The sequence below is a fragment of the Oncorhynchus keta genome, chromosome 28 (assembly GCF_023373465.1).
Source record: "Oncorhynchus keta strain PuntledgeMale-10-30-2019 chromosome 28, Oket_V2, whole genome shotgun sequence".
Lineage (NCBI taxonomy): Eukaryota > Metazoa > Chordata > Actinopteri > Salmoniformes > Salmonidae > Oncorhynchus > Oncorhynchus keta.
This window is the reverse complement of record NC_068448.1, coordinates 38,713,763-38,738,651: the sequence shown is the minus strand read 5'-3', so window position 1 is coordinate 38,738,651 and position 24,889 is coordinate 38,713,763. Positions and strand designations below refer to the sequence as shown.

Sequence of the window (24,889 nt, the reverse complement as noted above, 5' to 3'; positions counted from 1 at the left end):
CTGCGCAAGAAGCATTTATTTCTGTGTGACTGTTGTACATTTACAAAAATTTCCAAAAATGGTTGGCAAAGTGGTTGCTTGCAACATGGTCTTTGCCCCATAAGTTAATGAACTTTTCATAAATTATAAAATGCCTTTTGATGGTAATCAAATGTCAAAATATGCCATGAGAAAATATTGGTTATAGGTAACAGCCCAGAATTTCTATACTGATGCATCCTTACCCAAAATGATTTATTTTAAATGTGTTGGAACCGGTTCAGGGAACAAAACTGGAAAATAAAATGAAGGAACGAAAGCGATCCATACTGTTCCGGAACAGAACCGTTATTTTAGAAGCATGCAAACCGGTTAACATTCTAGATATTTTTTTCTCGTCCCACAAAAGAAATGCAACAAAGGGCATGTGAAAAGCCCTCACTCTGTCACTCAAACTTATTCCAGCGTCTGCCTGCAAACTGAAAATCTTTGCCTGTGCATGTTTAGGCTACCTGCCCCTCCCCCATCTGAAGCATAGGCTACTGTACTGAACTTAGAAGCATGAGAAGATAGGGAGAGATCTTTTTAATTAGAGAAGTGGATTAACTTTTTCAATGCTAGTTAAGGATACTATAGGCCTAGTTGAGTTTTAGATTGGATTTGTTAACTACAAAAAGGTAAGCTGTGTGTTTAATTCCGGTGCTGCTCTTCACACAAGCTTGTGAGCTAGCTAGCTCAAAGCCTCTCCTAGGTTCACAGAATTTTCCCTAATTCAGATAATGCATGTCTTGAGCAGGCCAGCGCTTCAAGCCTGTTCAACCCTCTCGCTCTCCCCCCACCCGTAAAATTTAAGTAGCATCTTGCGCCCATCACGCATGTAAACAACTAGCTTGCCTGCTCCATCTGCACTGATTGCTGAAGTCATTTCAATGAGCTAAATGTAAAAAATAAAGATAAGTTTCACAGGTTTAAAAATAGTTCAGAAATGTATTTTGCTGATCGGAACTGTAGAATGGAATGGAAGAAATTATTTTATTTTTTTGTTGAGAAAAAAACTTTGGTTCCAACCCCTGATTTTAAATTGGCAAATCCCATGTCCGCTCAGGATCAAAAGGCTGTACAATCAGAAATCTTTTGCTAATTTGACAACCTGAGCAAGTTGCAGCCTGGTTCTCGGATTTCTCCAATCGGTTCGGCGTAATAAGTCAAACATCTACTTTGTAAGACATTGAAAACATAAGGAACACTGACAATCCGTTCACTGTTCTATTCCAGTCTGCTGTAAGTCTTAATGTCCCCTGGGTATAGACTATGAATCAGGGGTGTTCTTTCATAGGGTTTTTAGTAATAGGGGCACTCACTAATAGTTATCTTTAAAATGCATTTGCTCTCACACGGTTTCTCTCTACCCCCACTTGATCATCACTCCCATCTATTTATTTGTTCTGTGTGCTTGTCTCCTCATGCTCACTGTGTATTAAAACCAACCAAAAGATGCATTCCTATGGCTAAGGGGTTCAGAGAGCTACACCCAATATGGCTTCCTTCTGAACTACCGCAGCTTGTCTCAGGTGAAAGGTCGCTCAGCCCTCCACTCTGTATGCCCAGACTGTATGGAGTGCAAGAGGAGTATGTCTGTGAGTGAAAGAGAATTTGTGAAATTAGAACAGTCAAAAGCACTTAACTGTTGTGCAAGATGAGTGTGTGTGAGTTAGTTTCTGAAATTAGGACAGTCTAGAGCACTGTAAAAGTCATGTGTTACATGAATACAGATGAGATTCTGTTTTAATAAATAGAAGAGCACATTCAGTTGGCTGCAGACGTATGATAGTTTGCTGCTCAAAGCATGATACAGCTGAGCTGAAGGTGGAAAAATCCAGTTGTGTTGCACTACAGTATAACAATACTACAGTTTATTACAGGTAAATAAAAAATGTATCATGCAGAGGGTGTACTTATCTAACTCTTGGTTGATAACTTTTTTTCACTTTACTGACATTTTCTGAATTGAATGAACACCATTGTCCTGTCAAATAAAATCAAAAGTTTATCCTAAGAAAATTGTCTTCCTCATTAGGTTGTCTTTCATGTTGTTGCCAATGTAGTCCTAATATGGATAATGGATGCATGCTTAAATTACTACAAGAAGCCAACCTGAACACAGTGACGGTGTTACAATAGCATACATTACACCTTGTTACACACAATGTGGAAATATTGGATTTTATATTCAATATAATTTACATACAGTAAGTCAAAGGTGAGCACTTTGTTGGTGAAGTCCCATGCCCCTATCCAGTTGTTTAGGGAGACAACTCCTTCCAAATGGCTATCTCTGTGGTCTTCTGCTTCCCTGGCCAGTAGAAATTATTCTTGAGGGCAGCCTCATCAGAGAGGTTGCTGAGAGTGTGGTTGTCATCTGTGGTAGGCTGACAGGTCAGGTCATTTCTGTTGAGGTAAAGCATAAAAGTTGAGGTTTAACAAAGATGTATAGTTTTCATTGAAATCAGTCAGATCAATTCTCCCAACAAGTTATTCATTAATCTCCTCACTAGCTTACGTCAATGTTGTTGAAATGGTTTGTTTATCTTTGGCCGCAGTGGTGTCCTCATAGATCTTCAGCATGGCCTCTGTACGGTCGTCTTTCAGCTCCTTAGGCTCTTTCAGTCTGTGGGAACATTGAAAAGGGAACACTTTGTGGTAAACCATGTCTTGCACAGTCACCATGACAGAAAGAAACATCTCAGTCTGTGACCGCTCGTCAGAGTAAATTGTACATTTGCCAAACTATCTTGTTAGTCAAGACATTGTAGTTTGTGATATTGAGTTCCAGTGACTGCTCCAGTACCTGGGTTCAAGGCGTTCCTTCACCTTGGCGATGGATCGGATATACGGGCCAATTTGCCTGGCGATGGTGGTCAGATAACTGTTCTCTTGCCTTAGCTGGGTCAGATCATGAAGCTGGGCTGAAACCAGAATGGACACATGCAGTATATAAAACACCAACTTGACCATAGCTATCTCACAGCTAACAGAAAAACAAAATCCCCATTACCTTCATAGATTTCTTGTTCATTTGCAACCCTTTGAAAGGTTGTCTCCCAGACCTATGGTGAAGGATAACAAGATGGAAATGAGCTCTAAAGGTAACCCGGGTTACATTAACAAACAATGTTGTGTGAATACCTTTTCATAATCATAATTCCTAGGGAGTTTTTCTTAGCCACCGTGCTTCTACATCTGCATTGCTTGCTGTTTGGGTTTTTTTGGGCTGGGTTTCTGTACAGCACTTTGTGACATCAGCTGACGTTAAAAGGGCTTTATAAATACATTTGATCGGTCGCTTTAGTGATTCCCACCTCCTCAAACATGGCCCTCATGAGTTCCACTGCAGAGTACTCAGAGGAGATCTGTCTGTCCATCTGCACGGAGGTATCCAGGATGTCTCCCATGGTGTCTGTCTTGATGAGGGAGTGGTGCTTGGTCAGATCCCTGTGGGTCTCCTGCACCTGGTCCTTCAGCTGCTGAATGGACATCTGCAGCGTCTGGAGTCAGGAGAAGGCAAGGTTTTAAATGGGCTACATCGGGGTATAGTAATCAGGGTAGCGCCTTGATTGAAATCAATAGACCATGCATCTCTAATGTATTTCCAATACACACACCAAAACATTGCGTTTGGCTGTGCTAGTCCTCAGTAATATCGTAAGAGCTGTACAGTAACTGAAAAGAGTCGTAGAAGCTCACACCCTGTAGCTGGTCTCATAGTTGCGACAGTGCTCGGTGAAGGGGGTCTCTCCCCCCTCAGCCAGGAGGACCTTGGTGCTGAAATAGCGGTGGGGGGTGGGCTTCCGCACCACGGACGAGCCCAGGGACATGTCACTGATGGCTGGGGAGTGGCAGGGCATGGACAGGGACGACTGTAGGCTGAGGGGACAGTTACACAAAACAATGAATAAATCGATATCTTTACATAAGTTTGGGCATCAGGCACAGGGGGTCCTCATATTTCCGCTGGATATTTTAGAACATGACAAGTGCATACTTGGGAAGTACAAGCATACTGTCTTGAAATTTGAGGTTTCACTCATTGGGAGCACCAATAACATGCTGATGACATGTTCCCTTTGAGCGTGTAGGTCTGCACTATTTCCATATGGTAGGAATGAAATATGACTCACAGTCCGCTGGCATTGCCCAAACTCAATCCAGTCACACTCCCAGCAATGGACACAGAGCGTCTTTGGCCCAGCAGTAACAGAGACTCAAGGCAACGAGCAAACTCGGACCGATACTCTGTGTTGATCTAAACCAGAAACATAGAATGGGGTGTATATTTGGGATGTGATATGACAAAACATCAGTTGAAAAGGCATATGACAAGAGAGGGTCTTTTCATTAACCGAAAGGTCACTAGTTCGAATCCCCGAGCTGACTAGGTGAAAAATCTGCCGGCGTGCCTTTGAACGAGGCACTTTACCCTAATTGATCCAGAGTCACCGTTGATAATGGCCGACTCTGGCCGTGACCCCACTCTCCGAGGGTGTCTCAGGTGGAATTGGGGTATTTCCAATTCACACATGCATATTAGTACACACGTATACATGTGTGAAGGAGGACAAATATAAGCACCCATCTAATTATTTACCTTACCTTGCTACTCTGAGCTGGTCTCAGTCTGTGTGGAAGTTTGACAATCTTCTTCAGTCTCTCCATCAGTTGCTGGATAACATATATTAAAGTAATTTGCTTCAAAACGGTATTCACAATTGCTAGTATTACATTTCATGTTTTGGTATGTGCTCTTCTGGATTCATGGAACCAGATTGGGCATTATTTATCATTACTGTATTGTACATACATATCCCATGTCAAGAAACTCAAACTTGTTGGCTGAACTTAGAAAGGCTGAGCAAGTGACCAGATGAACCTAGAGACAGGAAAGGCAGAGAACATTGGCTTGAGTTGAGCATATTACACCTGCTCAAGATGGGCCATCCGTTTGGATGACAAATGCAACAGATGCGTAACCACTCCAGGATAGAAAGGCGTGCCATAGACAGGACATTACCTGGAGAGTGGGTAAGAGTGCGGCCAGATGAGACAGCTGTTCTTTGAAGGCTCTCTCTTTCTCCTCATGCTGACTGTTAAAAACAAGAGAGAATCCATTTGAAATGGATCTCTTACCGTATCTAACTGGAACAACATGCATGATCTTAACCCACGTGTCAATAGCAAGAATCTCATGTGATTATCATCCTTACTCTTTAGCTTGTGTAGCATAAGCCAAGCTTTTCGGGAAACATTTCTGCCAAAGGGTTCAAAGTGGTGCCATGCAAGCCTGATGTAGCTAGTTTGACACATTATTATCATTAATTAGGCTTTTATCTCGATTGGTCTGCTGCCATGGATACCTTAATCTCCCAGCAGGATCTATATATGTGGAACAGGATACATAGGCAGGCATTAGATGAGCCATTAGCCTGTTCAATATCTATGGGTGCATCCCAAATATCCTGTAGAGTGCGCTACTCTATGTGCATCCCAAATATCCTGTAGAGTGCGCTACTCTATGGACCCTGGTAAAAATAAGTGCACTATAAAGGGATAAGGGTGCCATTTGGGATGCAGGTGGTGTCTGTCTGTGGAAAGACTTCCTGCCCTGAGAGTTCATTGAGTTTACAGTGATTTTTAATGGCTATATGCAACCATTGAGGCTGAATCTGTGTGTTCTGTACTCAGATGGCCCAATTCAAACAATGACCGGTAAGTACCAAATATTTCACAGTTTCTCTGAGCACAGGCTATACATTACATTATACACATTATTGACTCTGCACCCAGCAGTGGAGGCTGCTGAAGGAGGACAGCTCATAATAATGGTCGGAACGGCACAAATGGAATGGCATCAAACACATAGAAACCATGTGTTTGATCTATTTGATATAATTCCACTGATTCCGCTCCAGTCATTACCAAGAGCCTGTTCTCTCCAATTAAGGTGCCACCAACCTCCTGTGGCGCCCACCTTTACTTGTTTTCAAGCACGGTAGCCTGAAGTCAAATTCATTCTCACCTTTGAGCTGCTTTCAGGAGAATCTTTTTTCTTTCTGACAGTTTTTCCTTCAAAAGAGGACAATATTATCTGTGTCAAGATTAAATGATGAAATTCAATTATTTAGACTGCCGAATTAAAACTATTACAATAAAAAATGACATTCATTTCCTCTCAGCGTTAAGTTTGTAAATGAAAAGCACTACTTGAGCATTCCAATTTGATCAAATTTTGCTCTGATGTAAATGTGCAATGTATTGAAATTTCAGCTACTTTAGGAGATAAGACACGAAGGGTGACACCTTGCGGTAGAATAAACTGCAGTCAGAAAACAAAAAAAACATTCAACAATTTTTTAAAGAACATTGATTGATTGAAAAAAAACTGTCATTGGAATGGAGGGAAATTTCCAGCTTTGAGTTGAGTTGAATGTTTTCAAAATGGCCGATGCCTGTGCCAGCTCACCTGCATGTTGTTGAACAGTGTGCTGATAGCGCTCTCCTCCTCATCCACGTTCTCTCGAACCTCCCTGATCATCGCCTTCAGCATGATGATGGCTTCCCTGGCAGACGTCTGGAGCTCTTTTACCGCCTAGGGGGTCAGGGGTCACATCATGAGAGGGCACTGGACACCACCACATACACACACACCCACCCAACAAACTAAACTAAACTTCACCATGATCCCCCACATGAATTGTCTATAGGTATACTCTACAGCAATATGGAATAAGTAGGTAATACAGAGTTAATGAAGAGAATGCACTCACTATTACAGCTTGGTCCAGCCTTTCACAGCCTTGCATATATGCTGTCTCAATATCAATGCAGTGTGCTCTGCTCTCCCTGAAGGACACACACAAAAAGCAATTGCTTAATGGTTGATTTAATTATTTAAGTGATACAATATTGGGGATAGGAGCTGACTCTAACTCACACTTGCATGTCTCTGAAACAGTTGATACACAGCATGGACTTCTTCTCTGTGGAGAACATAATGTATAGCTCGTCATGGAGGGCTGTGGGTAGACAGACAGACAAACAGACAGGCAGAGCGAGACAGTCATTACAATGTCATCTCAGAGGAGAGAATATGAGCTGGAGAGCCTTGGATTTAACTTAACCAAAATGTTCTGTGCACATGCTAGTTTATTCATAAAAGGTGTCTAGCTGTATTTGAAGAAGATTGGACTTTAAACACACCACACTTTTTGTGGACCTCCTTTGTGCGTTTGGCAAGGGAGACAATATCATGGCGGGCAAACATTTTGGCCTTGTGGGTTGATTCCCTGCAAGCTCCACACAACGGCTGGCTACAAGTGTTGCAATAGTACATCGCTTCCACATCCTGTCAACACACAAGACCACAAACATATTCAAAAGCTTGTACTGCAGACAGCAACTACAGGTATGAACCAAAAATGTTTTTTTTTCTTCAGGGGGTGGATCAGCTTTAAGATTGCGGAGATTGTTTCTTCCATCAATGTAATTGTCTGCATCATTTCCAATCTCCCATATTTTACATACATACATGCATACATACATACCCATATACTGTGGGGCAAAAAAGTATTTAGTCAGCCACCAATTGTGCAAGTTCTCCCACTTAAAAAGATGAGAGAGGCCTGTAATTTTCATCATAGGTACACTTCAACTATGACAGACAAAATGAGGGGGGAAAATCCAGAAAATCACATTGTAGGATTTTTAATGAATTTATTTGCAAATTATGGTGGAAAATAAGTATTTGGTCACCTACAAACAAGCAAGATTTCTGGCTCTCACAGACCTGCAACTTCTTCTTTTTTTTTGTAACAGTATTTTTATTGGAATTTCACAATTTTCACCCATATTAAGAGAAACAAAAGAGACAAAGCACACAGAACAAAAACAAGAAAAACAGCACCCACTTTCACATATCTACGCGCATATATATACACATACATACATACATACATACATACATACATACATACATACATACATACATACATACATACATACATACATACATACATACATATAATGTCTTACTTGTAGGAAGCGGAAAAAGTCCTGCTTTGGGAGTCGATATTTCTCGACCATCTGCTCAAATGACAACAAAATCTTATCAGCAAATAAGTCATTTAGCCTGCGTATGCCCTTATTAAGCCATAAGTTAAAGCCAGCATCCAGCAATCCTGGACTGAAATCTGGGTTGTTAAGAATTGAGGTAAGAGCAGAGGTTAGTTTGGACCTTCCCAGGAAGCGTTGAACTGACCTCCATACTTTGAGTGTGTTAAGTGTAACAGGATTATTGCAGTGATCTTCTACAGACTTGAAACTTGAAAAATAAAAGATCCTGTAAGGGGTATTTTGAAAGAGAAGTCTCAATGTCTAACCAAATAGAGGAGTCATCATTTGTGATCCAGTCAGAAATATAACACAGGTGGGCACACCACTGATAGAACCTGATATTGGGCAGGTCCAAGCCGACCATAGAACTTGGCAGCTGCAATATTGCCATCTTAAGTCTTGGCTTGCGTTTACTCCATATAAAGGAACTTAGCCATCCATTTACATCCTTTATTACCTTATTGGAGAGTAATACTGGGATCATTTGGATTGGGTAAAGTAGTCTAGGTAAAATATTTATTTTCAAGAGGGATATTCTACCCAACCAAGAAATCGGGAGAGAGTTCCAGCGCTCCAGATCCTGTCTTATTGTATCAAACAAGGGAACAAAATTGGCTTTGTACATTAGCTGGAATTTAGGAGTTACAAATATACCCAGATACATGAAACCTGAGGGAGACCATTTAAAAGGGAAGGGGGGAGAAGTATTAGGTACAGAGTGTAGGCTACCAAGTGGCATAGCCTCTGACTTAGTAAGGTTAATCTTGTAGCCTGAGAATTCGCTGAATAATTCAATACTATTAATAAGAGATGTAATTGAAGTCTCGGGACTAGAGATGAATATCAGGACATCATCAGCATACAAGCTTATTTTATGGTGAACATCACCAATGAGCAGCCCCTGTATAGCAGGCGTTACCCTGATGGCCTCGGCCAGTGGTTCCATAACGAGGAGGGGGGATAAAGGACAGCCCTGTCTGGTACCTCTGTGTATAGAGAAGCTATTTGTCCTTAGCCCATTAGTAAGGACAGCAGCCTGAGGATCATCATACAAAACTTTCACCCATTTTATAAAGTTGTCCCCCAGACCAAATGTATTTAGAGAAAATAATAGGTAAGACCACTCCACACGATCAAATGCTTTCTCAGCATCTAGGGAGAGCACAAGACCATCCACAGCACTTTGTTGGTAGGCTTGAATTACATTAAGAAGCCGCCTGACATTGTTGCATGACTTACGGCCCCTAATGAAGCCAGTTTGGTCTCCTTTCACAATTAGTGGCAGTGAGTCCTCTAATCTTGTGGCTAGAATTTTAGAAAGCAATTTTCTATCCACATTCAGAAGGGAAATTGGTCTGTACGAGGAACAAGACTCTGGACATTTTCCCTTTTTGAGAATAAGTGAAATGTTGGCTTCTCTCAGCGTTTGAGGGAGTTGGTCATTTGAAAATGAGTGGTTAAACATATCACGCAATGGCTCAAGGATCAGGCCATGGAACTATGTATAGAACTCACCACAAAACCCGTCTGGTCCTGGGGCCTTACCATTTTGCAGATTCTTAATTGCAAACATTATCTCTTCCTTGGTAATAGGGGCATTAAGGAGGGACCTCTGCTCTTCAGAGATAGTAGGGAGCTCAATCTTACAAAATAAGTTCTCCATGAATTTAGGTGCATCCTTTGGCAGTTCTGAGGCATAAAGGTTTGTATAAAATGTCTTAAATGAGTCACTTATCAATTTATTTTCATATAAATGATTACCATCAGAATCAGTAATAGTAGCAATTGACTGAGAGTCAGCCCTCCTTTTAGCTAGGTATGCCATGTACTTTCCTGGCTTATCGCCATGTTCATATAGCTTTTGCCTGACAAATCCAATGGTCTTTTCAGCGTCCTGTGTTAGGAGAGAGTCTAACATTGATCTAATGACTGATATTTCCTTTAATAGGGCAGGAGTGGGCGTTTTAATGTAGTCCTTCTCTTTAGTTCCTAATATACCCTCTAACGTTTTTTGCTTTTCCCGCTTTTTCCGTCTCTTAGTAGCTGTGTATGACATAATCAGACCCCTGGCATACGCTTTACAGGTCTCCCAAAGGAGCGAGGGTTTATCTGTTGATTGAGAGTTAATAGAAAAAAATGCTTAAAACTCTGTAATAAAATATGATGTGAATGTATGGTCTTTAAGAATGGTTGTGTTCAACTTTCAATGTCTTGACCAATTGAATGCCCTGTTGAGTTTTATGTCCAGGATCACCTCAGCATGATCAGATATGACTATGCTTCCTATCCTAGCGGATAAAACAGACTGCAAAGACATCTTGGGCATAAAAAAATAATCTATTCTAGTCTGACATCCACGAGGTGCAGAGAAAAAAGTGAACTCTCTGTTGGAGGGATGAAAAGCTCTCCAGACATCCGCATACCCCAGATCATCACAAATAGCTTTAAGTGACTTAGCTTGAGGAGAGAGTGAAGCTATACCGCTGGGAAACTTATCAATAAGGGGATTCAACAAGCAGTTAAAATCTCCTCCAACCACTACAGTGTCCGAGTTTAATTTTGAAAAGTCTAGAAATACCTTAGTGAGGAAATCAGGGGGGTGAGCAGGGGGGAAGTAAATATTCATTATGGAAATGTTCTGCCCTTGTAAAGTACCATTAATTATAACAAAGCGACCACATTTATCTTTCACACTATTCAAGACCTTAAGTGGTAAGTTCTTTTTCACCAGAATTGCTACACCTCTACTTCTGGATGTAAATGATGAGAAAAACACTTGACCAAACCCCCTTGTTGTAATTTCAGGTGCTCCTTATCATCCAAATGAGTGTCTTGCAACAGGGCAATATCAATATTTTCTTTTTTCAAAAAAGACAGTACCTTCTTCCTTTTAATGGGGTTATGGCTCCCTCCGATGTTCTATGTACATACACATAACGCAGTCTGTTAGCTGCCATTGTATCTTGACCATTCAATATCCAGACTGGATCCGACTGTAAAAGTGGGGTGGTACCTTTTTCCATGTTTTGAACTCTCGTCTATGTCACTGAGCATAAACAAACGATATGAACCCTGAACTCGAACTATACTAAACCCAAAAATTAAACATGTAAAGATCCAAAAGGGGGTTTTCCCACTAGCTAACATGCAGGGGATTTCAACTCTCCAATGTAGACTCTTAAGTCCACATTGCCGCTCAATAGCCTCATCCTTTATATGTATGGAAAAGGAAATCAATAGAAGAAGATTGAGGCTCTTCCACCTAAAACCAAGCCTGGGCACCAATATGGATTCACACATATCTCAGCCTGAGCTATAGGGGCTATTACTTTAGCAAGAAAAATAATAAAGATACGAATATTACTGAGCCGGAGTACGTGAGGACTCACACCACTGTTTCATGATCAGATTCAACCAAAAATAAACAAAGTTATTCAATGCTGTGGAGGTGCAGCTTAAAGTTATTTACCCGAGAGAGTCAATAAACACAGCAGCCTCTTCAGGTGTGTAGAGCTTTTTAGGTGATCCGTTGACCATAATCTTCAATGTGGCCGGGTACAACAGTGCGTAGTCCATCTTCATTCTCCTGAGTCGAGCCTTCGCCTCATCAAACGCTTTGCATCTTCGTACAACCGCTGTGGAATAATCATTGAAGAATGAGACCTTTGGACCTTTATGTTGACTACCTTCAGAGCCGATGTTTCTAGCCGCATCCATGACGCGCTGCTTGTCGGTGAAGTTGTGGAGCTTTATAACCACCGGCCGTGGGCGCTGATTGGGACCGGGTATCGGTGCTTGAGAGCGATGGGCTCTGTCCAGCTTCACACGACCAGCCTTAGTGTCCATTTGTAGGTGGCCAGGGATCCATTCCTCAAAGAATTTTACTGAACGTGTCCCTTCAGAATTTTCCGGGAGTCCCACAACACGAATATTGCATCTGCGTCCTCGATTATCCAAGTCGTCAATGTGCCCCGCCATTTCGCGCACCTGTTTCTCAAGTGCTTTTATCTTAGCGTCCATAGATGTAGTTGAAGTTTCCACTGCAGCAATTCTTCCTTCCGCCTCAACAACACGTTTCACAACCCTCTGTATTTCAGCTGAATGGCCTGCTATTGCTTCCAAGACCGTTCTTATCTTAGCATCGATCACTTTAGTAATGTTATCAGTCATCTTTTGAATCATCAGGTCCATTGTGCCTGGATCCGCAATGGTGTTAGCTTCGATAACGTTAGCTAGCTCCTCATGCACATCCACAGGGGTGGTGGTTTTGGTCGACTTCTTAGTAGTTCTATTGGGCATGTTGTCTGAGATTTTTGCGAAATAGTCGTCAAGACTCATTATATGGTAACTTATTTAGCCAATTCTACCACTTTTTCAAGCTAGGAGATTAATGTAAGAATATAAATTTACGAATGCCACGAGAGCTCGCTGAAACACTGTTCTCTCTACGGCGCCATTTTGTCCCCCCCGCAACTTCTTCTTTCAGAGGATCCTCTGTCCTCAATTCGTTACCTGTATTAATGGCACCTGTTTGAACTTGTTATCAGTATAAAAGACCACAACCTCAAACAGTCACACTCCAAACTCCACTATGGCCAAGACCAAAGAGCTGTCAAAGGACACCAGAAACAAAATTGTAGACCTGCACCAGGCTGGGAAGACTGAATCTGCAATAGGTAAGCAGCTTGGTTTGAAGAAATCAACTGTGGGAGCAATTATTAGGAAATGGAAGACATACAAGACCACTGATAATCTCCCTCGATCTGGGGCTCCACGCAAGATCTCACCCCGTGGGGTCAAAATTATCACAAGAACGGTGAGCAAAAATCCCAGAACCACACGGGGGGAGCTAGTGAATGACCTGCAGAGAGCTTGGACCAAAGTAAAAAAGCCTACCATCAGTAACACACTATGCCGCCAGGGACTCAAATCCTGCAGTGCCAGACGTGTCCCCCTGCTTACATGTCCAGGTCCAGTACATGTCCAGGTCCGTCTGAAGTTTGCTAGAGAGCATTTGGATGATCCAGAAGAAGATTGGGAGAATGTCATATGGTCAGATGAAACGAAAATATAACTTTGGTAAAAACTCAACTCGTCGTGTTTGGAGGACAAAGAATGCTGAGTTGCATCCAAAGAACACCATACCTACTGTGAAGCATGGGGGTGGAAACATCATGCTTTGGGGCTGTTTTTCTGCAAAGGGACCATGATGACTGATCCGTGTAAAGGAAAAAAATGAATGGGGCCATGTATCGTGAGATTTTGAGTGAAAAACTCCTTCCATCAGCAAGGGCATTGAAGATTAAACGTGGCTGGGTCTTTCAGCATGACAATGATCCCAAACACACCGCCTGGGCAACGAAGGAGTGGCTTCGTAAGAAGCATTTCAAGGTCCTGGAGTGGCCTAGCCAGTCTCCAGATCTCAACCCCATAGAAAATCTTTGGAGGGAGTTGAAAGTCTGTGTTGCCTAGCAACAGCCCCAAAACATCACTGCTCTAGAGGAGATCTGCATGGAGGAATGGGCCAAAATACCAGCAACAGTGTGTGAAAACCTTCTGAAGACTTACAGAAAACGTTTGGCCTCTGTCATTGCCAACAAAGGGTATATAACAAAGTATTGACATAAACTTTTGTTATTGACCAAATACTTATTTTCCACCATAATTTGCAAATAAATTAATAAAAATCCTACAATGTGATTTTCTTTATTTTCTTTCTAATTTTATCTGTCATAGTTGAAGTGTACCTATGATGAAAATTACAGGCCTCTCTCATCTTTTTAAGTGGGAGAACTTGCACAATTGGTGGCTGACTAAATACTTTTTTGCCCCACTGTATATTATATATACACATACATATATACACACATACACACTTTTTTAAAGAATATATCTTTATTATTCTCTTCAAACCCTACCACCCCTCCCCCAATTGGAGTAAACTAATGAACAATAACACTTAGGCTTCTACATTCAGTTTATACATACTATACACATTTTACAGACACAATCTATTTTACAATAGTTATATTTAGTTTGTTTTTAGTCCTGGCCTTCCTCTATTTCTGATGTCGATCCAGTTTGATTTCTATTTGTAACTGTGTTATTTCACAAAATTTCTGAACCTATATACATTTTACAGACCCCGTATGTTTTAAATTGGTTATCTTGTTGTTATTAGTCCCACCCTTTAGCTCCATTCAACCCCTCCAATCTATCTCTTAACCCCATCCATTTAGAATTTCTATTTGCCATATATTTTCAACTGTGCTGTGATGCTTCATAAAACTACTGAACCTTTCTATTCTCATAGCTTCTACAGATTGTAAAATAATGATAACATTTTTTGCAAAAATAATGAAGATATTATTGATCGATTGACTATGACTTTTCAAATCACCCAGTATTGCTGTCTGCAGTGTTAGTTCTGGGTAAATGTTGCAATTCTTCAGCCCTTTCTTGACCTGTGACGAAATACAAGGTACATATGGACAGTACCAAAATAAATGATCTAATGACTCTGCCTCGTCACAGCAAAATCTGCAGAGCTGGGAAGATTGTATCTCCCATAAATGTAAAACATTCAGTTGGTTGCAAGAATTTTGTATAATAACTTAAATTGAAAAATTCTAAGTTTTGAATCTGGCGTCGTTTTGCGTGTCAATTCATGTTTTGCGTGTCAATGTGCCATGGAATCGGTACATCAAAAATGTCTTCCCAACTATTTTGCAACTTATATGACAGAGTTGTCAATTGTTCGGTCCTTAAATTAAATTGATATGTATTTACTTTTTCCCCCTTCTACTTACCTCTTACATTTCTGTGGTAATGCTGCAAATAGTTGGTTGTAATTTTGGGTAGAGCAGACATTTCAATATGTCTGTGTTAGCTGCATGTGTGACATAACTCCACTAGTCCTATTTCTGATCTAATTTACAAAGATTATACCTTTAAAAAAAAAGAATCTCTAAAAATGTTTTTTTTTAAATGATCAATTAGTGTATTTGAGTTTAACCACAATATCTGTTGTATTATTTGTTCTGTCTTTTCAGGTGGATTAAACTGAAATTGCAACCTACTTTCTAAGGCTTGTTTACAAAATAACAATATTTTGGAGATTATTTCGTTTTCAAATAACCGAAAGTGAGCATTTGTAATCTGAATAAAGGGAAAAAGGCCATTCTTGAACATGGGGTGAGACATTCTTACTAATTTACGAGAGAACCATTTAAGATTTAAGTATATCTTTTGTATGACTGATGCCTTTAGTGAGAGGTTTAATGCTTTAATATTTAATCATTTCTGCCCTCCAAAATCATATTCTTTATATAAATAGGCCCCTTTAATTTTGTCTGGCTTGCCATTCCAAGTAAAATTGAATATTTTTTGTTCATATAATTTAAAAAGCAGGTCACTAGGTGTAGGCAAAAACCATAAGCAAATAGGTAAACAGTGATATAACTAAGGAGTTAATTAGGGTGATTTTTGCAAAAATAGACCATGGTAGCAAGATCTTATCTATTTTTGCTAACTTTATATTAAAATGTATTGGAGAGAGATCATTTATTTCTTTCGGGATATGTATCTCGAGTATGTCCACATCCCTGTCAGACCATTTTATTGGTAAACTACACGTTAAGGCAAAAGACCCAATACATAATATTCATTTGGTTTTAAACCAGAGAGTTTAGAAAAAGTATCTAGACCCTATATGAGGCTGTGGAGGGGTTCTAATTGTGGTTTTAAAAGAAAACATGAATCATCAGCGTACAATGACACCTTTGTTTTTAAGCCACGGATTTCTAATCCCTTAATATAATTGTTGGATCTAATTTTAACAGCTAACATTTCGATGTCAATAATAAATAGATATGCCGATAGTGGATAACCTTGTTTTACTCCTCTTGACAGTTTAAAACTTTCTGAGATGTAGCCATTATTTAGTATTTTACACCTAGGGTTACTATACATAACTTTATCCCATTTTATAAGAGATTCTCCAAAATTGAAATATTCCAGGCATTTATATATAAACTCCAGTCGTACTTTATCAAAATACTTTTCAAAATCAGCTATGAAAACCAGGCTTGGTTTCCCGAATATTTCATAGTATTCTATTGTTTCCAGTACTTGTCTTATATTATCTCCAATGTATCATCCATGAAAAAAAAACCTGTCTGATTAGGATGAATAATATCTGACAACACCTTTTTAACTCTATGCGCCAAGCATTTTGCTAGGATTTTTTTTATCACAACACTGAAGTGTAAGAGGCCTCCAATTTCTTAAATGGACTGGATCTATATATATACCACTTGGATCCTGTTTCAGTATTAATGAAATCAGACGTTCTTGTTGCGTGTCCGTTAATCTACCGTTTATATAGGAGTGGTTAAAACATGCTAATAATGCTCCTCTGAATATATTTTTTAAATTGTGTTATACTTCCTCTGGTATGCCATCCAGTCCTACAGTTTCCTGGATTGAAAGGCTTTAATTGCATCAAGAAGTTCCTCCTCTGTAATTTGGCCTTCACATGAGTCCTTCTGTACAGATGTTAATTCTACATTATTAATAGGAAAAACATCCATACAATTAGTTTTGGTTAGCGGAGATGGAGGAATATTATTAATGTACTTTACTTCCTCTTTCACAATATTGTTCGGTGAATCATGCGTGACTCCATCATTAGTAACCAGTTTCAATACATTTTTTGGGGTAGTATTTCCATGTTGATGATTGAAAAAGAATTTGGTGCATTTTTCCCCATATACACTGGATCTTTCTTGAATAAGTTCCTCCATTTCTTTTTGTTTTTCCTCTAACTTATTCTGTGCCTCTATGGTGCAGTTTTTATTGCTATCTAACTGTACTCTTACTCTTTCAACTTCCTTTGTTATTAATATGGTCTCTTTTGACCTAAATTGCTTTTATTGTATTGGATGAGTACTGAATTGCATAGTTTCTAAAGGCACATTTAAAAGTGTCCCATACAATAAGGGGATCTGCTGTACCTATGTTATGTCAGGAAAAAGTCAGTTATAGATTCTTCTGTCCTAGTTAAAAACAAGTTATCATCCAGTAGGCTTTGATTACATTTCCAATATCCTTGCCCACGTGGAAATACTGTAAGACTAATATATATACGCCAATTATGTGATCATCCAAACCTGTGTTTGTTAGGAGAATTTTTGCATACATGGCTAAGGTTCAAATAAATCATTCAGAGTTAATAAAACCTTAATACCTGCTTCTTGCACTCCAGATCACAGTTGGAACACTGAACAGTCTCCTCACAGTCAGTAGAGTTATCCACCAGGAATTTGAGCAGGCGGTCCTCCTGGGGTAAGGCACTTAGGCCTTTGACAATGGACTGTTGTCTGTACCAAAACCAAGAGTGGTTACATAAAACTTACAAATAGGATCCAACACATTTAGCTACTAACAATCTTAAAGTGAAGAGATCCCTGAAAAGTAAATGGAAACAAAGTAATATATTTCAAAGTGATTGTGTTTGCAGTTTTACCCTTTGTTCTGTGTGTGTTGGATATCTCATGTTACAGCTGTTGAACTATTGTCCTCATGTAGGCTATTGCCTCTCCCATTACCAAGTATTCACCTAGTATTCACGGCAACACAGCCACAAATAGCATCGCTCTGAATTACACAAGGTAATGTCAATGACAAGAATAGCAACAACTACACTATTGCTTTATTACAGTGTGATTTCCCATGTCATTCATTTAATGAATGTCACAAACAAACAGTTTGCTTAAAGCAAATTTCCTTTGTTTAAAGGGGGGGGCTAGATTATTGACTAGGCGTGTCCTACACTTAGTAAGGTCCATTGTAGCCTCTCACCCTTACATAAGAAGACCTCCAATGAATACTTAATCTCAAATGTACAGGCTGTCATAGAAAGCAAAGCATGTATCCTTTATTACAGAGCATGTACTAGTTGAGCTTCATGTGACTCAGGCAAAAATAAACTCATAGGCGTCCTGGAAATACCACCACAATCTCATCTAAACTAGTTTGTACTTACATTACCATATCCATATCCACAGTACTGCATAATGACAACACTGTTACATAATCCAGTCCTGGAGGGCACAGCAATTAACGTAATCTGAGCACAGAGGGATCAATCATTCAAATGTCAAGGTGTCCAAATTCTCTTTATCTTCTTACTGAGAGTTGCCAGCTATCTAGGACCAAGCTGTTCTCAATTCTGCCAGGCAGGATGAAACAAAGGCATGACTTACACTGCAGCTGTCTATTTCCCCCATATAATCCCATAAGACTTTCATCCTGGCACTACTAACTGGAGAGGCTATGTTGTTCTAGGTATCTTTTAGTGTACACGCATCAATGATAAATACTTCAGCCCTTCCAATGTCATCAGGCATGATGTAGAAAATGGAGTTGAAGAGTCCATGGGACATTTCACTACAAAAACTATTGATATGATAAAGTAAGCCTAGAACAAGTTTGCCTTGTCCGAGCCAGAACTGCCCATGGGGGCAGGAGCCTATCTCCTGTTTCTGTAGCATGAGGCAGCTTAAACTACCGTACAGTGCCTTGCAGAAGTATTCAGGAGTACAGATCAGGGTTGGGTTATAAAAAAATATCAGAAACTTTGAACATCCCACAGAGCATCATTCCTTCATTATTAAAAAATGGAATGAATATGGCACCACAACAAACCTGCCAAGAGAGGGCCGCCCACCAAAACTCACGGACCAGGCAGGGAGGGCATTAATCAGAGAGGCAACAAAGAGACCAAAGATAACCTTGAAGGAGCTGCAAAGCTCCACAGTGGAGATTGGAGTATCTGTCCATAGGACCACTTTAAGCCGTACACTCCACAGAGCTGGGCTTTACGGAAGAGTGGCCAGAAAAAAGCCATTTCTTAAAGAACAAAATAAGCAAACACATTTGGTGCTCGCCAAAAGGCATGTGGGAGACTCCCCAAACATATGGAATAAGGTACTCTGGTCAGATGAGTCTAAAATTGAGCTTTTTAGCCATCAAGGGAAATGCTATGTCCGGTGCAAACCCAACACCTCTCATCTCCCCGAGAACACCATCCCCACAGGGAAGCATGATGGTGGCATCATCATGCTGTGGGGATGTTTTTCATCGGCAGGGACAGGGAAATTCTTGAGGGAAACCTGTTTGTCTTCCAGAGATTTGAGACTTGGATGGAGGTTCACCTTCCAGCAGGACAATGACCCTAAGCATACTGCTAAAGCAACACTCGAGTGGTTTAAGGGGAAAAATGTAAATGTCTTGGAACGGCCTAGTGAAAGCCCAGACCTGAGAATATGTGGTATGACTTAAAGATTGCTGTACACCAGTGGAACCCATCCAACCTGAAGGGGCTGGAGAAGTTTTGCCTTGAAGAATGGGCAAACATTCCAGTGGCTAGATGTGCCAAGCTTATAGAGACATATCCCAAGAGACTTGCAGCTGTAAGTGATGCAAAAGGTGGCTCTACAAAGTATTGACTTTGGGGGGTGAATAGTTACACACTCTCTAGTTTTCATTTTTTTTGTCTTAGTTTTTGTTTGTTTTTGTTTGCATCTTCAAAGTGGTAGGCATGTTGTGTAAATCAAATGATACAAACCCCTCAAAAATCCATATTAATTCCAGGTTGTAAGGCAATAAAATAGGAAAAATGCCAAGGGGGTGAATACTTTTGCAAGCCACTGTACATGTACATGCCCTGGATGCTCGTCTGTTCCAGGTCCTTACCCCTAATCCATCTCCTTAATGCTGAGTGACAGGCATTGAGGCATCAGGTCCCATTGGGACAGTCCTTGGTATGACTCGACTGTGGAACAAACCCCCAACTTTCCAATCTTAGGGCTTAAACGTTAACCACAAAGCCACTGAGTTGGTCATTGATATGATAAATCAAAGCTAATTTGTTCCATAAGAACTTCAAATACCTAGTCTGGACACACATACTCATTCAAGGGTTTTTCTTTATTTTTTACTATTTTCTACATTGTAGAATAATAGTAAAGACATCAAAACTATGAAATAACACATGGAATAATGTAGTAACCAAAAATATATATTTTATATTTGAGATTCTTCAAAGTAGCCACCCTTCGCCTTGATGACGGCTTTGCACACGCTTGGCATTCGCTCAACCAGCTTCATGAGGAAGTCACCTGGAACGCGTTTCAATGAACAGGTGTGCCTTGTTAAAAGTTATTTTGTGGAATTTTATTCCGTCTTAATGCGTTTGAGCCAATCAGTTGTGTTGTGACAAAGTAGGGGTGGTATCTAGAAGATAGCCCTATTTGGTAAAATACCAAGTCCATATTATGTCAAGAACAGCTCAAATAAGCAAAGAGAAACGACAGTCCATCAATACTTTAAGACATGAAGGTCAGTCAATCCAGAAAATATCAAGAACTTTGAAGGTTTCTTCAAGTGCAGTTGCAAAAACCATCAAGCACTATGATGAAACTGGCTCTCATGAGGACCGCCACAGGAAAGGAAGATCCAGAGTTACCTCTGCTGCAGAGGATAAGTTCATGAGAGTTACCAGCCTCAAATAAATGCTTCACAGAGTTCAAGTAACAGACAAATATCAACATCAACTGGTCAGTTGAGACTGTGTGAATCAGGCCTTCGTAGTCTAATTGCTGCAAAGAAACCACTACTAAAAGACACCAAGAAGAAGAGACTTGCTTGGGCCAAGAAACCAGTGGAAATCTGTCCTTCGGTCTGATGAGCTCATTTTTAAATTTTGTTTCCAACAGTCACACACTGATCTGTTTCACCTGTCTATGTGCTTGTCTCCACCCCGCTCTAGGTGTCGCCCATCTTCCCCATTATCCCCAGTGTATTTATACCTGTGTTCTCTGTCTGTTGCCAGTTCATTTTGTCCCTCAAGCCTATCAGCGTTTTCCCCCTTGCTCCTGTCTTTTTCTATAGTTCCAAATTTGTTCTATAGTTCCAAAATGTTTTCACATTTTTCCCAGTTTTGCCCATTCTGCCTGCCCTAACCCTGAGCCTGCCTGCTGTTCTGTACCTTGTCACTCCGCCCTGGATTATTGACTCCTGCCTGCCCTGAGCCTGAGACTGCCTGCCGTTCTGTCCCTTTGACTCTGATCTGGATTACTGACCTGCCCTTGACCTGTCGTTTTGCCTGCCCCTGTTCTAGTAATAAACTTTTGTTATTTTGACACTGCATCCGGGTCTTCCCTAAAACGCGATACCGCAGTGTCTTTGTGAGTCACAGAGTAGGTGAACGGATGATCTCCCCATGTGTGGTTTCCACTGTGAAGCATGGAGGAGGAGGAGTGATTGTGTGAGGGTGCTTTGCTGGTGATACTGTCAGTGATTTATTTAGTATTCAAGGCACACTTAACCAGCCTGGCTACCACAGTACTCTGCAGCGATACGCCATCACATCTGGTTTGGCTTAGTGGGACTATCATTTGTTTTTCAACAGGACAATGACCCAACACACCTCCGGGCTGTGTAAGGGCTATTTGACCAAGAAGGAGAGTGATGGAGTGCTGCATCAGATGACCTGGCCTCCACAATCACCTGACCTCAACCCAATTGAGATGGTTTGGGATGAGTCGGACCACAGAGTGAAGGAAAAGCAGCCAACAAGTGCTCAGCATTTGTGGAAACTCCTTCAATACTGTTGGAAAAGCATTCCAGGTGAAGCTGGTTGAGAAAATGCCTAGGGTGTCATCAAGGCAAAGGGTGGCTACTTTGAAGAATCTAAAATCTACACTTTTTGGTTACTACATGATTCCATATGTGTTATTTCATTGTGTTGATGTCTTCACTATTATTCTACAATATTGAAAATATTAAAAATAAAGAAAAACCCTTGAATGAGTAGGTTTGTCCAAACTTTTGACTGGTACTGTTTTTCATGATTTATGCCATCCAGTAAATCAATGGAATGCCCATTCTTACTTACCCACAGAGGGGGCAGGAGAGTCTGCCTTCCACTGCCCTGCCACGCAGACAACTGGCGCAAAATGTGTGGTAACAATCCAGTAGACAGGGGTGTTCGTACTGCTCATGGCACAAGTGGCATACCAAGGGGTGGCAGTTGGCACTGTCTGGGTCATATAGGTTCTCCAAAGGGCAGAAGATTCCTCCAGACATCTGTAAAAACAACACAGGAAAGCCCATCAGAGTGATGCTGATCTATGTTAGTGACATTTGAGAGAATTAGTGAAAATGCACGTTTCAACAGACACCCTAATCATTCCATGATGTATCAACTGTGATATACTGTTACAAACACATCATATAGTTGAAAGTATTCCAGGGAAGTCAATATTCAATCAGTACTCCCAACCTTCAACTCCATGGAAGTACATTAAAGTACATTCCTTTTAAGCATATACTTAATGAATGAGCCAAGCAGCAGATACTTAATAATATAAGAATATGGAAGTAAAGCTGAACCTTTACCTTATTGCTTGCTGCCTTAGCTGCTGTCCCAAGCAGGAATGACAGATATGTGGAGGGTCTTTGAGTGTGTGTGGAGGGGATGCAGTGCCGGCCCTGACGTCAAGACAGGGTACTCAGTGGGTATAGGAGGAGGTGTGATCATAGCACGGCAGTACTGGATGACAACAGAGTAACCAGACACCACTCATCTGTCAACAGGTGACCAAAATACATTACTCTCTCTAATCCCTCTATTTCCCCCACTGCAGCCTCCAATGACTCCTGTCAAACGTCATGCATCGGTTGCTAATTCAGAATGGAACAATAAAGGGGACAATTGAGCAATGACTATTAGTTTTGGAAATAGCATACAGTTGAAGTCGGAAGTTTACATACACTTAGTTGTGTCACGCCCTGACCTTAGAGATCCTTTTTATGTCTCTATTTTGGTTTGGTCAGGGCGTGAGTTGGGGTGGGCATTCTATGTTTTGTGTTTCTATGATTTTCTATTTCTATGTTTTGGCCGGGTATGGTTCTCAATCAGGGACAGCTGACTATCGTTGTCTGATTGGGAACCATACTTAGGTACCCTTTTTCCCCCACCTGTGTTTGTGGGAAGTTAACTTTGTTTGATGGCACATAGCCTGAAGCGTCATGGTTTGTTTTGTTGGCGTCAAATAAAAGAGAAAATGTACGCGCAACTTGGTCCTCATCTTTCAACAGCCGTCACAGGTTGGAGTCATTAACTCGTTTTTCAACCACTCCACACGTTTCTTGTTAACAAACTATAGTTTTGGCAAGTCGGTTAGGACATCTACTTGTGCATGACACTAGTAATTTTTCCAACAATTGTTTCATACAGATTATTTCACTTATAATTCATAATTACAGTGGGTCAAAGGTTAACATACACTAAGTTGACTGTGCCTTTTAAACAGCTTGGAAAATTCCAGAAAATGATGGCATGGCTTTAGAAGCTTCTGATAGGCTAATTGAGTCAATTGGAGGTGTACCTGTGGATGTATTTCAAGATCTACCTTAACTCAGTGCCTCTTTGCTTGACATCATGAAAAAGAAAACAGCCAAGACCTCAGAAAACTTGTAGACCTCCACAAGTCTGGTTCATCCTTGGGAGCAATTTCCAAACGCCAAAAGGTACCACGTTCATCTGTACAAACGATAGTACGCAAGTATAAACAACATGGGACCACGCAGCCGTCATACTGCTCAGGAAGGAGATGAGTTCGATCTCCTAGAGAGGAACATACTTTGGTGGGAAAAGTGCTAATCAAATCCAGAACAACAGCAAAGGACCTTGTGAAGATTCTGGAGGAAACAGGTACAAAAGTATGTATATCCACAGTAAAACGAGTCCTATATCGACATAACCTGAAAGGCCGCTCATCAAGGAAGAAGCCACTGCGCCAAAACTGCCATAAAAAAGCCAGACTACGGTTTGCAACTGCACATGGTGACAAAGATCGTACTTTTTTGGAGAAATGTCCTCTGGTCTGATGAAACAAAAATAGAACTGTTTGGACATAATGTCCATTGTTATGTTTGGAGGTTAGAGGAGAAGTTTGCAAGCTGAAGTACACCATCCCAACCGTGAAGCACGGGGGTGGCAGCATCATGTTGTGGGTGTGCTTTGCTGCAGGAGGGACTGGTGCACTTCACAAAATAGATAGCTTCATGAGGACGGAAAATTACGTGGATATATTGAAGCAACATCTCAAAACAGTCAGGAAGTTAAAGTTTGGTCGCAAATGGGTCTTCCAAATGGACAATGACCCCAAGCATACTTCCAAAATAGTTGAAAAATGGCTTAAGGACAACAAAGTCAAGGTATTGGAAAGTCCTGACCTCAATCCTATAGAAAATTTGAGGGCAGAACTGAAAAAGCTTGTGTGAGCAAGGAGGCCTAAAAACCTGATAGTTACACCAGCTCTGTCAGGAGGAATGGTCCACAATTCACCCAACTTATTGTGGGAAGCTTGTGGAAGGCTACCCAAAACATTTGACACAAGTTAAACAATGTAAAGGCAATGCTACCAAATACTAATTAAGTGTATGTAAACTTATGACACACTGGGAATGTGATGAAAGAAATAAAAGCTGAAACAAATCATTCTCTCTACTATTATTCTGACATTTCACACTCTTAAAATAAAGTGGTGATCCTAACTGACCTAAAACAGAGATTTTTTACTGGGATTAAATGTCAGGAACTGTGAAAAACGGAGTTTAAATGTATTTGGCCAAGGTGTATGTAAACTTCCGACTTCAACTGTATCTTTTAATT

General features: G+C 40.6%; 1 protein-coding gene across 2 annotated transcripts; it reads right to left on the bottom strand.

Annotated features, from left to right (window-relative positions):
* Window positions 1–1,877: 1,877 nt before the first annotated feature.
* rnf207b (ring finger protein 207b) lies at window positions 1,878–22,725 on the bottom strand. 2 transcript variants are annotated; one of them, XM_035741108.1, is made up of 19 exons: window positions 22,609–22,725; window positions 22,106–22,296; window positions 17,393–17,525; window positions 8,065–8,115; window positions 7,234–7,378; window positions 6,968–7,049; window positions 6,801–6,876; window positions 6,497–6,622; window positions 6,053–6,099; window positions 5,048–5,120; window positions 4,838–4,906; window positions 4,630–4,698; window positions 4,158–4,282; window positions 3,726–3,903; window positions 3,339–3,524; window positions 3,035–3,086; window positions 2,828–2,945; window positions 2,540–2,647; window positions 1,878–2,427 (listed from the first exon to the last, which is right to left on the bottom strand). In XM_035741108.1, exons 2-19 carry the CDS (start codon window positions 22,294–22,296, stop codon window positions 2,283–2,285), a joined length of 1,974 nt encoding a protein of 657 aa, XP_035597001.1. In that variant the 5' UTR covers window positions 22,609–22,725; the 3' UTR covers window positions 1,878–2,282. The 2 variants fall into 2 exon arrangements, with proteins under 2 accessions (XP_035597001.1, XP_035597002.1); XM_035741109.1 differs by lacking the exon at window positions 8,065–8,115.
* Window positions 22,726–24,889: the final 2,164 nt, after the last annotated feature.